The 14,155-nt window shown below is 43.0% G+C and overlaps 1 protein-coding gene across 5 annotated transcripts in view; it reads right to left on the reverse strand.

The window, feature by feature from the left end:
• The window catches only part of gmeb2 (glucocorticoid modulatory element binding protein 2), a 94,271-nt gene that overhangs the window by 58,745 nt on the left and 21,371 nt on the right, over positions 1-14,155 (reverse strand). For 4 of the 5 annotated variants that reach the window (XM_068048222.1, XM_068048221.1, XM_068048219.1 and 1 more), the window contains one exon: positions 9,606-9,700. In XM_068048222.1, the coding sequence (XP_067904323.1) occupies positions 9,606-9,700 (95 nt within the window). The remainder of the gene's footprint in view (positions 1-9,605; positions 9,701-14,155) is intronic. The other variant, XM_068048220.1, reaches the window with a different exon arrangement.

Below are 14,155 nucleotides of genomic sequence, written 5' to 3' on the forward strand. Positions count from 1 at the left end.
ATTACTGGTAAGATTTTGGTAAAAGTGAAAGAATACATGGAGTCCAGTTCTACAGAGTACTGCTTCTACAGAGTACTAAACCCGAGGGATTTGATGAGTGAGGGAATTTTCAGGGCTTTAAAGCTTGATATCTTTCTAAAATTTAGTTAAGTTTTGTATTTAGTATTTAACTTAACTTTAACCTTAACTTATAGTTTATTTCACAGTGTTAATCAGTGGTAAACAAGCTACCTGTTAGTGGCAGTCGCACAGTTAGTTAATTCGGTGGCATGTTAGAACTGGTAATTGCTATCAGCAGGGGTTGACTCAGGTCTTTGGAAATTTTGCTAGTATAAATACAGAAGGCTTTTGCTAATGCACAGTGTAAGTAGCACAGAGTCCAGTTATATGGAGCACTGCTTCTACAGTGTACTAAACTTGGGGAATTCAGTACAGTGAGGGAAGAAGTGATGTTCTGGTATTTTTTGAAAAACAAGGAGCAGTCCGAGAGGGGGAGCAGGAGACAGCAAGACCTGAGAGCTAAGGTCTGGAGGCATTAATTAAAATTAATAGGTTTAAACAAGGTACTAACTAGATTCTGAAAGAGGGAATAGTTTTTTTTAGATCATGGATGGGCAGCTGAGATCTGTTGCTTGCGATTCCTGCGCCTTGTGTTGGGAACCAAATGTGTAGGAAGTGTCTCCAGCTGCTTCAGTTCGAGCTCAAGGTTTCCAAGGTTGAAGGGCAGCTGGAGTCACCGCAGAGCATCAGGGAGGCTGAGAGGTTCCTGGATTGTACATTCCAGGAGTTGGCCACTCTGCAGGCAGAGTTCAGGATAGAAGAAGGGTGGCTATCCGGAAGAGTAGGAAGAGGCAGGAAGTGGAGTCTTTGGGATGTGTGCCACTCTCAAATCAGTATTCAGCATTGCAGACTGCTGGAAGTGATGACACCTTGAAAGAGTGCAGTCCAGACTCTAGCATCAATAAGCACAGCGGAACAGCAAAGCACAAAATGCAGTCGTTATAGAAAACACACATGGTGTGTTGCCTCCCTGGTGCTAGGATAAAGGACATCGTGGAGAGTGCAGAATATTCTGCAGGGGAAAGGGAGTGAGCCAGAAGTTGTGGTACACATTGGTACCAACGACAGAGAGGGCAGATATTGAGGTCCTATGGTCAGATTTTCAGGCGCTAGGGAGGAAGTTTAAAATGGACCTCAAAAGGTAGTAATCTCTTGATTACTCCCGGTCCCATGTTCCAAAAAGAGTAGAAATAGGAAGATAGGGAGGATCAATGCATGGCTAGAGGCATGGTAAAGGAGGACGGGTGTCCGATTCTTGAGGCATTCGGACCAATTCTGGGGAAGGAGTTATCTATTCAAAAGGGATGTTCACGGGGAGGTTCACTAGTGTGGTTGGGGAGGGTTAAAGCTAAATTATCAGGGGGATAGGCATCAGCGTATAGAAGTAGAAAAGAGGAATAAGGTGAAGAAAGGAATGAGAGTTGGATAGTACTAGAGAAGGAAACAGTACCGTATTAAATAGAAGCAGACTAAGAAACAATATGAGGAATACAAAGATAGGTTTAGCATGCATGCATGTAAATGTACAAAGTGTGTTGAATAAGGTTGCTGAGCTAAAAGTAAAAATAGCCATGTGGGAATATGACAATGGCAATAATGGAAACGTGGCTTAAAAATGGTGAGGACTGGGTGCTTAATATTCACAGATACAAGTGTTCAGAAAAGATAGGGAAGTTAAATAGAGAGATAGGATGGCAGTACATTGTAGTGTTGGAAAGAGATGTCCTTGAAGGGGCAAGGACAGATTCCATTTGGTTAGAGTTGAGAAGCAAAATAGGTATGATCATGCTACTAGGGGTATTCTATAGGCCTCAAAATAGTGAGAGAGAGAGAGACAGAGGAGCAAATCTGCAGGGAAATCACGAAAGAGAGGTGATGTTGGGGGATTCTAATTACTCAAATATCAATTGGAATAATGTTAGAGGAAAGGGAAAGGAGGGGAGGAATTTCTGCATTGTGTTCAGGAGAACTTTCTTGACCAGTTATGTTCTTAGTCCAGCTAGAAGGAGGCAATGATGAATCTGGTGCTGGGGAATGAGATGGGCCAAGTGGACCAAGTGTCTGTGGGGGAGTATCTGCATTAGAGTGATCATTAGGAACATAGGACCAGGAGTAGGCCATTCGGCTCCTCGATCCTGCGTAAAGGTTTTGATTAGTAATTGAGAAATGCAAGGAACAACCTAAAGTAGAACTAAATTGGAAGAGGGCTAACTTCAATGGAATAAGAAGGGATCTAACCGGGGTAAAATGGAATCAAAGTTTTACAGGAAAAACTATAATGGAACAATGGGTGATTTTTAAGGAGGGGGTGTTTCAGACACAGGCTGGGTACATTCCAACAAAAGGGAAAGGCAGTGTAACCAAAGACAGGGCTCCCTGAATGACAAGAGAGATAAAGAATATAATGAAACAAAAAAAAGAGGGTGTATGATGCATGTCCGGCGAATTCTTCAGGCAAGAACCAGGCCAAATACAACAGTGGAGAAGTGAAGAGGAAAATAAGAATGGCAAAGAGAGAATTTGAGAATAGAATGGCAGTAAACATAAAAGATAACCCAAAAATCTTCCACCAGCATGTAAATAGTAAGCGGGTAGTAAGAAGCGGGGTGGGGCCTATTCAGGACAAAGAGAATAATATATGCTGACAGGCATAGGGCAAAGCTATAATACTTAATAAGTACTTTGCATTGGTGTTTCCTAAGGAAGAGGATGCTGACAAGACATCAGTGGAAGCCGAGATGGTAGAGGTAATGGATGGAGTGAAAATTGATAGGCAGGATGTACTAGAAAGGCTGACTTTGCTTAAAGTGAATAAGTTGCTTGGCCTGGATAGCTCGCATCCCAGGTTGCCAAGGGAAGTGGGGGTGGGCATTGCCGAAGGGCTTGCCATAATCTTCCAATCCTCCCTAGTAAAGGAAGAAGGGCTAGAGGATTGGAAGGTGGCAAATGTGACACCCTTGTTCAGGAAAGGATGTAAGGCCTGTAGTTACTAGGAATGCCCTGTCAGGTTATGATCAGTGGTGGGTAAGGTTTTTGAAACAATAATCAAGGAAAAAATTAATAGGCACTTGGAGAGGTTTGAGTCAATTAAGGAGAGCCAGCATAGATTTGTAAAAGGCAGATCGCGTTTGACAAACCTAACTGAATTTTTTAATGAAATAACAGAAGTTTGATGAAGGAAATACAGTGGATATTGGTTCTGTGAGCTTCAAGAAAGTGTCTGACAAAATACCACATAAAAGGCTGGTTAAAAAAATAAAGGCACAAGGCATAGGAGGGTCAGTGTCAGCTTGGATTAAAAAAATGGCTTCAGGACAGAAAACAGCAAGTCATGGTAAATGGTTGTTTTTCAGACTGGAGGATGGTAGACTGTGATAGATCATTGCTTTTTTGCTATATATAAATGACTTGGATATTGGAATACAGAATAACATTTCAAAACTTGCCGATGATACAAAACTTTGAGGTGCGGCAAACAATGAGGATGATACCAATCGACTGCATTAGGATAGGCTAGCAGAATGGGTAGACCAGTGGCAGATGGAATTTAATAGAGAAGTGTGAGGTGATGCATTTTGGTAGAAGGGAGAGAGAGGCAATATATACTTAATGGCACAGTTCTAAACAGTGTGTGGGGACAGAGGGACCTGAAGGTTCATGTTCATAGATCTTTGAAGATGGTAAGACATATTGAAAGACTTAATATCAAAGCATATGGGATCTTGGGCTTCATAAATAGAGGGATTGAATACAAAAGCAGGGAAGTTATGCTGAATCTTTATAAAGCTCTGATTAGGCCATAAATAGAGTACTGCATCCAGTTCTAGTCACTACACTTTAGGAAGGATGTGAGGGTCCTTGAGAAAGTGCAGAGGAGATTTACCAGAATGGTTCCAGGGATGAGGGAATTTAGCTACAAGATTAGGTTGGAGAAGCTGTGCTTGTTCTCCTTGCAGCAAAGGAGATTGAGGGGAGATCTGGTAGATGTGTTCAATATTATGACAGGTTTGGATAAGGTAGACAAAGAAAAGCTGTTCCCATTAGTTGGTGATGCAAGGACAAGGGGAGATAGATTTAAAGTTTTGGGCAAGAGATACTGGGGGGGGATGTAAGGAAGAACTTCTATTTTTACACAGAGAGTGATGATGACCTGGAACTCACTGCTTATGGGGGTGATGGAAGCAAAGACAATGGTTTCAAAAGGAAATTAGACAGGCACTTGAGGGAAATAAACTTGCATGGCTACAGGGATAAAGCGGGCGATGGAACTAACTGGATTGCTCTACAGAGAGCTGGCATTGAGTTGATAGGCCAAATGGGCTACTTCTGTGCCATAATGACTACGGGCAACATATAAAAATTGCAGGATGGAACCCCGACATTGCAATGACTTCCAGTTCCTAACCCCGTGCTGACTCGGAAACATCCACGTGACACACTTACATTAGAAACCGGACTGAAATAACAACATTCAAACTGTTGCACATAGTTTTAAGATGTTCTTTGCACTTTTTAATTTGCACTATGGGTAGATAGAGGTTTTTAATCACCATTCTCACTGATGTTTTGTTAGTTAGTTGACCTGGAGTCATGTTCACCGCCCAATTTGTGGCAGCAGACGCGGGAAGGAGGCAGGACTGAGGCAACAGCAGGTTCAATTTAAAGGGTGGGCCACAGCCATTGCCGACGCTACTGCTTGTCCAAAAAATAAAAGCACAACCTGAGCAGAGGATAGTGGGCAGGGAGAGCCCCCGTGCCAGGGCAGCCCACCCACCATCCCTGTTTTTTGCTGACTACTCATTGGAGGTGCGCTGCTGCAGGCAGTGACTGCGAACAGGAGCATTTTCTTCACTGCTAGTGGCAAGAGAAGGCCCGCTAGACTCACCCAAGGGAGCATGGTAGGTGATGGCATATGAGGTCAGCAGCAGAGGAGTGGTGAGGAGGAAATGAGTGCGGTGCCGGAAACACTTCAATAACCTTACTAGGTCTGGAAAGGTGAGTGCCAAGAGAGAACCAGATGGTATGCCATCCGTTCAGCAGTCACCAGTGACCAAAAGAGAGAGGCATCCTAACGGCGCATAGAATTCGCCTGACCAAGGGAGAGTAGAGTATTTAGCAGCCTTGCTGAGCCATGAGACATAGGTCAGAACCCTAGTGCTGCTGATCAGGAGACTGGATTGCAGATTACAATATCGTCTGCGAATGAGAAGCTGCAAGTGGAGAGGGAGGGAGGCATTACCTTAACGGCATTGTTCTTCACCTTGCAGCCAAAAGGGAGTTGAATTCTCGGAAGAACAAGAGAGCACGCCTGGACGCAATTCAAGAAGCAGGCCCTTGATGTGGCCAGAGTGTCCAGCCACTGGGACGCTGAGGACAGAGAAGCAGGGGTCTGCCAGACAGAGTGAAGACATCTCAACATCTCCACGTTCAGGGGATGCATGGCAATGCTCCCAGTGCAACCAGCTGTCAATGCATAAGCTGACTATTTTAAGCAGCAGAGGCATCTGTTGACTGTCCCAATCCCTCATTTGCATCTTCTCTAATGTCTCTCACAGGGCAAGCTGCAGAAGGGCAGGAGGCCACGCTCTGAGAACAGTTCCCAATGAATCAGAGGAGGAAGAGACATTGGAGCCTGCACCATCACACCTTACCAGCGCACCTGCACCAGCGCAGACACTTGCACCTCAGTGGGCCCTCGCACATGGTCGGAGAAGATGATACAGCGCGATGCATACATCAGAGCAGGAGGATTCGGGGGCAGCAGAGTTGGCTGTGGCCAGTACCCCCCAGGAGGATGGAAGATAGGTGCAGCCCTGCTCAGAATGATGCAGATGCATCGTCTCAGGAGTTATGAAATAGGCGGCTCTACCTGGAAAACCAGAGCGAGATGTGTCCCCACATGTCGGAGTTACCTGAGGCACTGTGGAGTCATGGGATGAGAATGAAGGAGTTCATTCATCTCATGTGCTCCAAAATGACTCAGTGCTATTAGCGTGTGAGCTCCTCCCTTGAGAGAGTGACCAACCTCTTGGAGAGCCATGTGCGGCATCACACAGTGGATGCAGGAACAGCATACTGACATGCATAGAATGCAGGCCAGACTCAGTAGCGTTAACCAATCAGTGGCGCAAATGGCACAGAGAAGCATGGAGGGGATGCCAGCTGCACCCGAGCAGATGGGCTCCTCCAGCAATCACGGGCGCCATGAAAGGGTTGAGAAGGCAACAGATGGTGATAAAGGAGCTACCCCTCACAGGACACCTTCATCCTCATCCACCCTCATAGCCCCTCCAATGGAAGAATCATCTGTGGGGTCGTGCCCTGTGACAGAGGCTGCCCCCGCAGTGTTGCTGGTGCAGCAGCCTTTCCTGGTGCACCCCCAGCACCTCCACGATGAGGACGAGCGACAGTCACAAATGAACAGCATGCTTCCATCTCATCCTCAGGCATAGGGGGAGCATCTCGTAAGACTTGCTGTCAGCGGAGGCCACCGCATTGTTAATGCCACTTTGTGGGTCACTTAGGTGTTTATGATGTAAATAATAGGTCACTGTTAAGCCATAAAGCACTGGGACAGTTGATGCACTAAGGCTGATTGGTGTGTTTCTATTTTATGTTGGCCCAATGCAGGAGAATGAGAAATGAGGGTTGGCAGAGCAATGCAGAGGGTGAGGATTGTGTTAGGCACAGACTCTGGAGCATTCCTGCCCCTCTTTCCTCACCCCTGCACTCCTGCTGCCTAGGGATCTGCCTCTGTTCTGGCAGATACTGCTCCTCACTGCTGGTCAGGCCAAACTCGGAGAACCTCGGTCTCATTTCCTCATGCCCTTCCTTCGTTGGCATTGGAGTGTGGAGAATGCCTGAACCCTACCCCACCCCCCACCCTCCCAAAAAAGCCCTTGTCAGGAGCACAAAGATATGCAGGATACTTCTGATCATTAAGTGCAACTGCTTGCCTGTGAATGGGGGCCATCTCTCAGCCTTCCTTCTTCAATGCTGCCTCATGTCCTTCCGCTCCAGATCACTCTCCACTATGTCACCACCTCCTCTTCCCTGTCATGGTTCTGACGGCGCGTCGAATCCGCCGCTTAGAACCAAAATCCAAGTCTGGCCCTTAAACAAGCGGTCAACAAGTTCATTGATATGCTTAATTGGCCAATTACACAGCGCAGGCGGGTTGCCTCTTCCGGCTCCCGTCAGCGCCATTCAAAATCTGAGCATGTCGATTTCGCCTACCCGGGAGGTGGGTTTAAGCAACTACCTTCTCTGACAAATTGAAATCCCAGCCTATAACTCTATATGGGCCCTGACTGCACAGACAGTGGAGCGGATCCACCAAAAGGTGGAGGTCACTATTTCCATTTTAAGAATGAGTGAAAAGCCTTTTTCTTCCAAGTCACCAAACAGGAGTGTTAGCTTAAAAATAAAATGACTCCTCAATCATATGACTTAATACTGAGATTGAAAGTAACCTGATTATGAATGGAACTGTTTTAGCTTTCATGCTACTTATGAAGAACATGAAGTCATGCGAGACTTACGATGCTTCAATTGTCAAAGAATTACTTTCTCCCATGGAGAATGGCAGCTTGTGATAACTGAGTGCTGCTGTTAAACCGATTATTGACATAAAGAGGTGTCACACCACAGGGATTACACAGAAAAAAAATGCTACATTATAGACGTCAACAAACATATGTTATGCATATTCCTTTGTCAGTATGATCTTGGAAGCTATAAAACCATAAAAAAGGATAATTTAATGACACAAACTGTTTAAATGTGACTAAATTAACTCTTTCAGAGGATATTGTATGTGACTAAAAAGGTTATTTACATAAGACTATTACGATAAGTATGGTACACACAACTCTCATGGACAATATCCATTCAAAGAGAAAATAGCAACATTTCAAAATTCAGGCAGAAGCTCCCCTTTTCAGTGTTTATTAGCAACTGTACATATTCTAAACATGAGGCATGTATTTTCATCACAGAAAACAATGCAAGGTGTTTTAACCATTAAATTGTCAGCTATTATAAAGGGGTCATGGTCTCTTAAGTTTTCTGTTTATGCATAGTAATACAAAAACAACAAAAATAAGACAGTAATGAAAACTGGACTATGTGTACTGCATTAGAGTATCACTGGGCTACAAAAAAAGTACATGCTCTTATAACATTACACTGTGCTTGCTTTGTTGTTCCCCCCCACTGTCTCTTCCTCGTCACTTAATTTTACTTTCCTACCGAAACCATCTTTGACTAACTGTACTTTTAATTCAAACTCTTTATTTACCTCCTTTTTCCTAGCTCCTGTCATTTGTTTTGGCTGTGAGTTTTTTTTTTAAACTCCGAAGACAATTCCATTTAACCAAGTGAACAAATGAATGAAGATTGGCGTGTATGCATCATAGACAATTTTTATGCATCAAAAGAGAAGGGACTACCAGCAAATGAACATGCTTGTTGCCGCTCACAGTAAAAGCGCATGCCTGGACAAATAAACGCATCCACACCATGCCATAGTTTAATTATATGGAGAAAATTATGTTTTACAAAAATATGAAGACACTAATATTAGTTGGAAACCAAACTAAATTTCCAGTTGCTTTATATGTTTTTCTTTTATCCTCTATGGTGAATAAAATGACCAAATGTTAGAAGCAGTTCTGCAGGTGCATAGTTGCTAATTCAGGCAATATGTAGTGAAATCCATTTTCAAGTATAAAAGCAGTGAGAAAAACAGCTGTGTTGAAAGATTGTTTTATTTAAAGGGTGGTATTTCCATGGTAAACTATCTTGCAGAATCAAGTCACTCACTGATGGGAGCCTGAAGCTCACATCAGCTTGACTGCTTAGGATGAAAGCTGGGTCACCTGAAAACCTAGATCCCCATAATGCCACAGCATTGTGGTATAAGGTAAATCTAGTATTTAGAACACTTTTTAATCATAAATAAGTACATAATTTCCCTTTGGGTATCCTTCCCTTTAAATCTGATTTGTGGCAACACCACAGACCAGCCAGGAAATTACAACCATAGCATAGATTTCTGAATTCTTCCCCCATTGCAGTTCTTTGACTAATCAACAGTGCGACCTCAGAGCATATTCGATTGAAAACTAAGCCATTCAGAATCATTTTAACCAAGAAATTAAAACAGTTGCCAGTTTCTTTTGCACAGAATAGACATGTTTGGCTCAAAGTGTGCATCAATTCGAGCGATTTGAACAATTGCAAAGATGCAATCTAGATGTAAATATTCAAAAATATTGTTTCAAACATTGCAGTTTTCCCCAGATACAACAGATGTTCAATTGTTTGGAGCTTTCATGTTATTTTCATCGAAGGGTTGCAAGTCTTCCTCTCATCATAAAATGTACAGCTCTCATTTGGCCATTCCTTCAGTTATCACCACTTAGATCTATTTTTAGAGTGCTAGGTTAAGGACAAGAGTATGCAAGAATGAGTTTCCAGTCCAAATCATAGTTATCCACATAATCTAACACTATTTACTAATTGTATGTAGCCATTACACTTACCAATAATATCACCTTTCTGGATCAGTGTGGAGGAAGATGAATAGGTTCCAGGAGTATTGACAGAGTCCATACTATCATCACTTAATCCTCCACTGCTTAGACAGAGACAAAGAATGTTGTAAGTATTTGAGCAATGTAACCAGCCAAACCTTAATATCATGTATATAAAATGTCATAACCTGTATTTAGTGTGTTACACAGAATTTCAATGACAAATGTTTCACTCAATTTAACTGTCAATTTATGTTTCAAAGCATTTAATTAATAGCCACTTTAAACAAATGCAATACAACTTGATCAATGTCCAAGTGTTATATTTTTAACCATTAAATGTGAATCACAGGAGGCCAGGATACTGTAGTACCTTCAACTCAAAGCCTGACTTCAAACCCAGTCAACTTGGAATAAAGGTCTTTTCTTTCTGCTGCAAAGGGAGGCTGGCTGGGCTATACAAATGGGCTTTACAAATGCCTCACTTTGATACTGGCCGACAACACTGGCAAACTTTCCCAGAACTGGCATTCTTTGCCTCGACACTACTTTTTCCCAATTTTTATCTACCAGTTGATAAAAAAATTGCATTCACTTCAGATATGAAAACAATAGTGATTACCATAAGAAATGAAAACAGAAAGATTTTAGATGTTTAATCACCAATCATTTTCTCATATCCTAAGATATTCTTGTCATGCACGTCAAGGCCTAATAATAAGACATATGCCTTTATCAAGCAATTCATTTTGTTATGGAAGTGATTCTGTTTTTTTTTTAGTTAAATATTTTTTGAGGAATTCATAGTCAAACTGAAGAAATGTTGGACAAGTCATCAAGGGGACACTGAAAGAACTGGTTTGGCAGCAATGTTTACTGGTTGTCACATGACTCAAGTTCAAAATAGAACAGAAACCCTGTTAACAGGGGAAGATATGGGCAGAGAAGTGACAGGCGCCCCTTGATAGGACAAGCCTGGGAGCAGCAGCATGCATCTGAGAGGGCAGGAAACTCACAAGTTTTTGGTTTTAGTGTCAGTGTGTTTTACCTTCTGGAATAAGATAAAGTTAGCCTGCTGTGAAGAAGTGTCAAGGAAGGAGAGAAGACCACAACCCAGCTCACTTTCCAGCAACTCCCTAAAAGACGCTGAGAATTCCAGTATGTCAGTTCATCTCGTCTCCTGTCTTTTAAGAAAAGCCTGCTAAATTAATTCTCAATGCCGTCTGAAAAGATCTGTTCTAAAAGATCTCAGTGGCCCGTCTACGTGTACACAGAAATTAGACTGTATGCCAGTTTTGGAACACACTATATCTCATCTGCTGTTTTATTCAGGAATGAGCAAGTATTCAGCCTGTATGCGTTTTTGGTCTGTAACAGAGCTCTGAATTTAAAGTGTGTGTGTGTGTGTGTGTGTGTGTGTGTGTGTGTGTGTGTGTGTGTGTGTGTGTGTGTGTGTGTGTGTGTGTGTGTGTGTGTGTGTGTGTGTGTGTGTGTGTGTGTGTGTGTGTGTGTGTGTGTGTGTGTGTGTGTGTGTCTACAGTAAAAAGAGGACGTTAAAACTTCAATATGTGCATTTATGCTTTACTTCATTACTGGTTAAAACTTGTTTATAATAAACTGATAATTTTGATGCTCATTAAAGAAACCTGGTGAGTGTATTTCATTCTGGGAATAATAGAGTATATGATTGACCGTATCGGTAAGTGGGAAAATTTAAAATATATATGTTGTGACCTGTAGAGAAATGGGACTAGAATAAACAATGCACTCCCCCCGCCTCAGTCGTAATAATTTGAAGCTTACATTTCACTCAGCAAGACTTTTCCACAGCATTCATACCAGAATATCAGACCATAAATGTTGGGGAACACAGGGCTGAACAGTTCCTACAGATTGGAGGGGAGCTAATGTAACCCCACTATTTAAAAAGGGAGGTAGAGAGAAATCAAGGCTTTAGAGACCAGTCAGCCTGATGTCAGTAGTGGGGAAAATTCTAGAGTCCATTATCAAAGACTTTCTTGCAGAGCACTTAGAGAACAGTGGTAGAATCGGGCAGAGTCAGCATGGATTTAAGAAAGGGAAATCATACTTGACAAATCTACTAGAATTCTTCCAGGATGTAACTAGTAGAGTTGATGAGGGGGAGCCAGTGGATGTGGTTTATTTGGACTTGAAGAAGGCTTTCAACCAAGTCCTACATAGGAGATTAGCGTGTAAAATTAAAGCGCATGGGATTGGGGGTAGTGTATTGTGATGGATAGAAAATTGGTTGGCAGACAGGAAACAAAGAGTAGGGATAAATGGGTCTTTTTCCGAATGGCAGACAGTGATTAGTGGGATACCTGCTAGAACCCCAGCTATTCACAATATATATCAATGATTTAGATGAGGGAACTAAAGGTAATATCTGCAAATTTGCAGATGACACAAAACTGGGTGGGAGGGTGAGTTGTGAGGAGGATGCAGACAGGCTTCAGGGTGATTTGGTCAAGTTGAGTGAGTGGGCTAATGCATGGCAGATGCAGTATAATGTGGATAAATCCACTGGCTCCCCCTCATCAACTCTACTAGTTACATCCTGGAAGAATTCGAGTAGATTTGTCAAGTATGATTTCCCTTTCTTAAGTCCATGCTGACTCTGCCCGATTCTACCACTTTGGTAGCAAAAACAGAAAGGCAGATTATTATATAACGGCTATAAACTGAGAGAGGGGAATATGCAACAAGACCTGGGTGTTCTCGTACACCAGTCACTGAAGGTAAGCATGCAGATGCAACAGGCAGTAAAAAAGGCAAATGGTATGTTGGCCTTAATGGCGAGAGGATTCGAGTACAGGAGCAGGGATGTCTTGCTGCAATTATACAGGGCCCTGGTGAGGCCACACCTGGAATACTGTGTGCAGTTTTGGTCTCCTTATCTGAGGAAGGATGTTCTTGCTATAGAGGGAGTGCAGCGAAGGTTTACCAGACTGATTCCTGGGATGGCGGGACCAACATATGAGGAGAGATTGAGTCAGTTCGGATTATATTCGCTGGAGTTCAGAAGAGTGAGAGGGGATCTCATAGAAACCTCTAAAATTCGAACAGGACTTGACAGGGTAGATGCAGGAAGGATGTTCCCAATGGTGGGGGAGTCCAGAACTAGGGGTCATAGTCTCAGGATACAGGGTAAACCTTTCAGGACTGAGATGAGGAGAAATTTCTTCACCCAGAGAGTGGTGAGCTTGTGGAATTCGCTACCACAGAAAGCAGTTGTGGCCAAAACACTATGTTTTCAAGAAGGAGTTAGATATAGCTCTTGGGTCTAAAGGGATCAAAGGGTATGGGGCGAAAGAGGAAACAGGTTGGATGATCACAATGAATGGCGAAGCAAGCTCAAAAGGGCCAAATGGCCTACTCCTGCTCCTATTTTCTATGTTTCCTTAAGCCAATTATTAACTTTAAAAATGATATAAAATGAGGCACTGAAAATTATGTTTTTTGAAATAGATAACAAACTACTGTCTAGTTCCCTACCCACGAATAACTAAAGTAATGCAGACAGCAAGGGTACAATGTTTTCATTAACACAGATAGTAATGATACCTAAACCCCAATATTTTGAAGCTCTGCCATAGTGTCGAAGGAAATGGGCAGGAATCAGGAAATGGGGCCTGTGACCAAAAATTTTTCCAATCAACAAATTCAGCAGCAAAAGTGAGCCTGCACTATGACCATGCACAATTCTCATTTAAATGCTATATTTATGGAAAAGATGTTTTTGTTTGTTCACTGAATTTCCCAACTGTGGGTGGGGGACTACCCACAGCAAGCTGCTACCTCATTTTCCATGGGCATGCCAAGCATCCTGGGTCCTATGGCAGGTGAACGTCCTGATGGTAGGAAAACCTTTTTTCTTTCAACCACCTCCAGCTCTACAAACCTCCGAGATATTAAAAAAATCTCTTGCATTCCTCCAATTCTGGCCTCTTGCACACCCCGATTTTCATCAATCCACCACTGGCAGCCATGTCTTCAGATCCCTAGACCCCAAGCTCCGGAATTCCCTTATATCGATGCTTCAAGCGGGATAAAGAGGGAGGTAAAAGGGGTGGAGGAGTTGCATTACTGGTCAAAGAGGATATCACAGCTGTGCTGAAGGAGGGCACTATGGAGGACTCGAGCAGTGAGGCAACATGGGCAGAACTCAGAAATAGGAAAGGTGCGGTAACAATGTTGGGGCTGTACTACAGGCCTCCCAACTGCAAGCGTGAGATAGAGGTACAAATATGTAAACAGATTATGGAAAGATGTAGGAGCAACAGGGTGGTGGTGATAGGAGATTTTAATTTTCCCAACATTGACTGGGATTCACTTAGTGTTAGAGGTCTAGATGGAGCAGAATTTGTAAGGAGCATCCAGGAGGGTTTTCTAGAGCAGTATGTAAATAGTCCAACTCGGGAAGGGGCCATACTGGACCTGGTGTTGGGGAATGAGCCCGGCCAGGTGGTTGAAGTTTCAGTAGGGGACTACTTTGGGAATAGTGATCACAATTCCGTAAGTTCTAGAATACTCATGGA

The sequence above is a fragment of the Heterodontus francisci genome, chromosome 16, assembly GCF_036365525.1.
Source record: "Heterodontus francisci isolate sHetFra1 chromosome 16, sHetFra1.hap1, whole genome shotgun sequence".
NCBI classification, from domain to species: Eukaryota; Metazoa; Chordata; class Chondrichthyes; order Heterodontiformes; family Heterodontidae; genus Heterodontus; species Heterodontus francisci.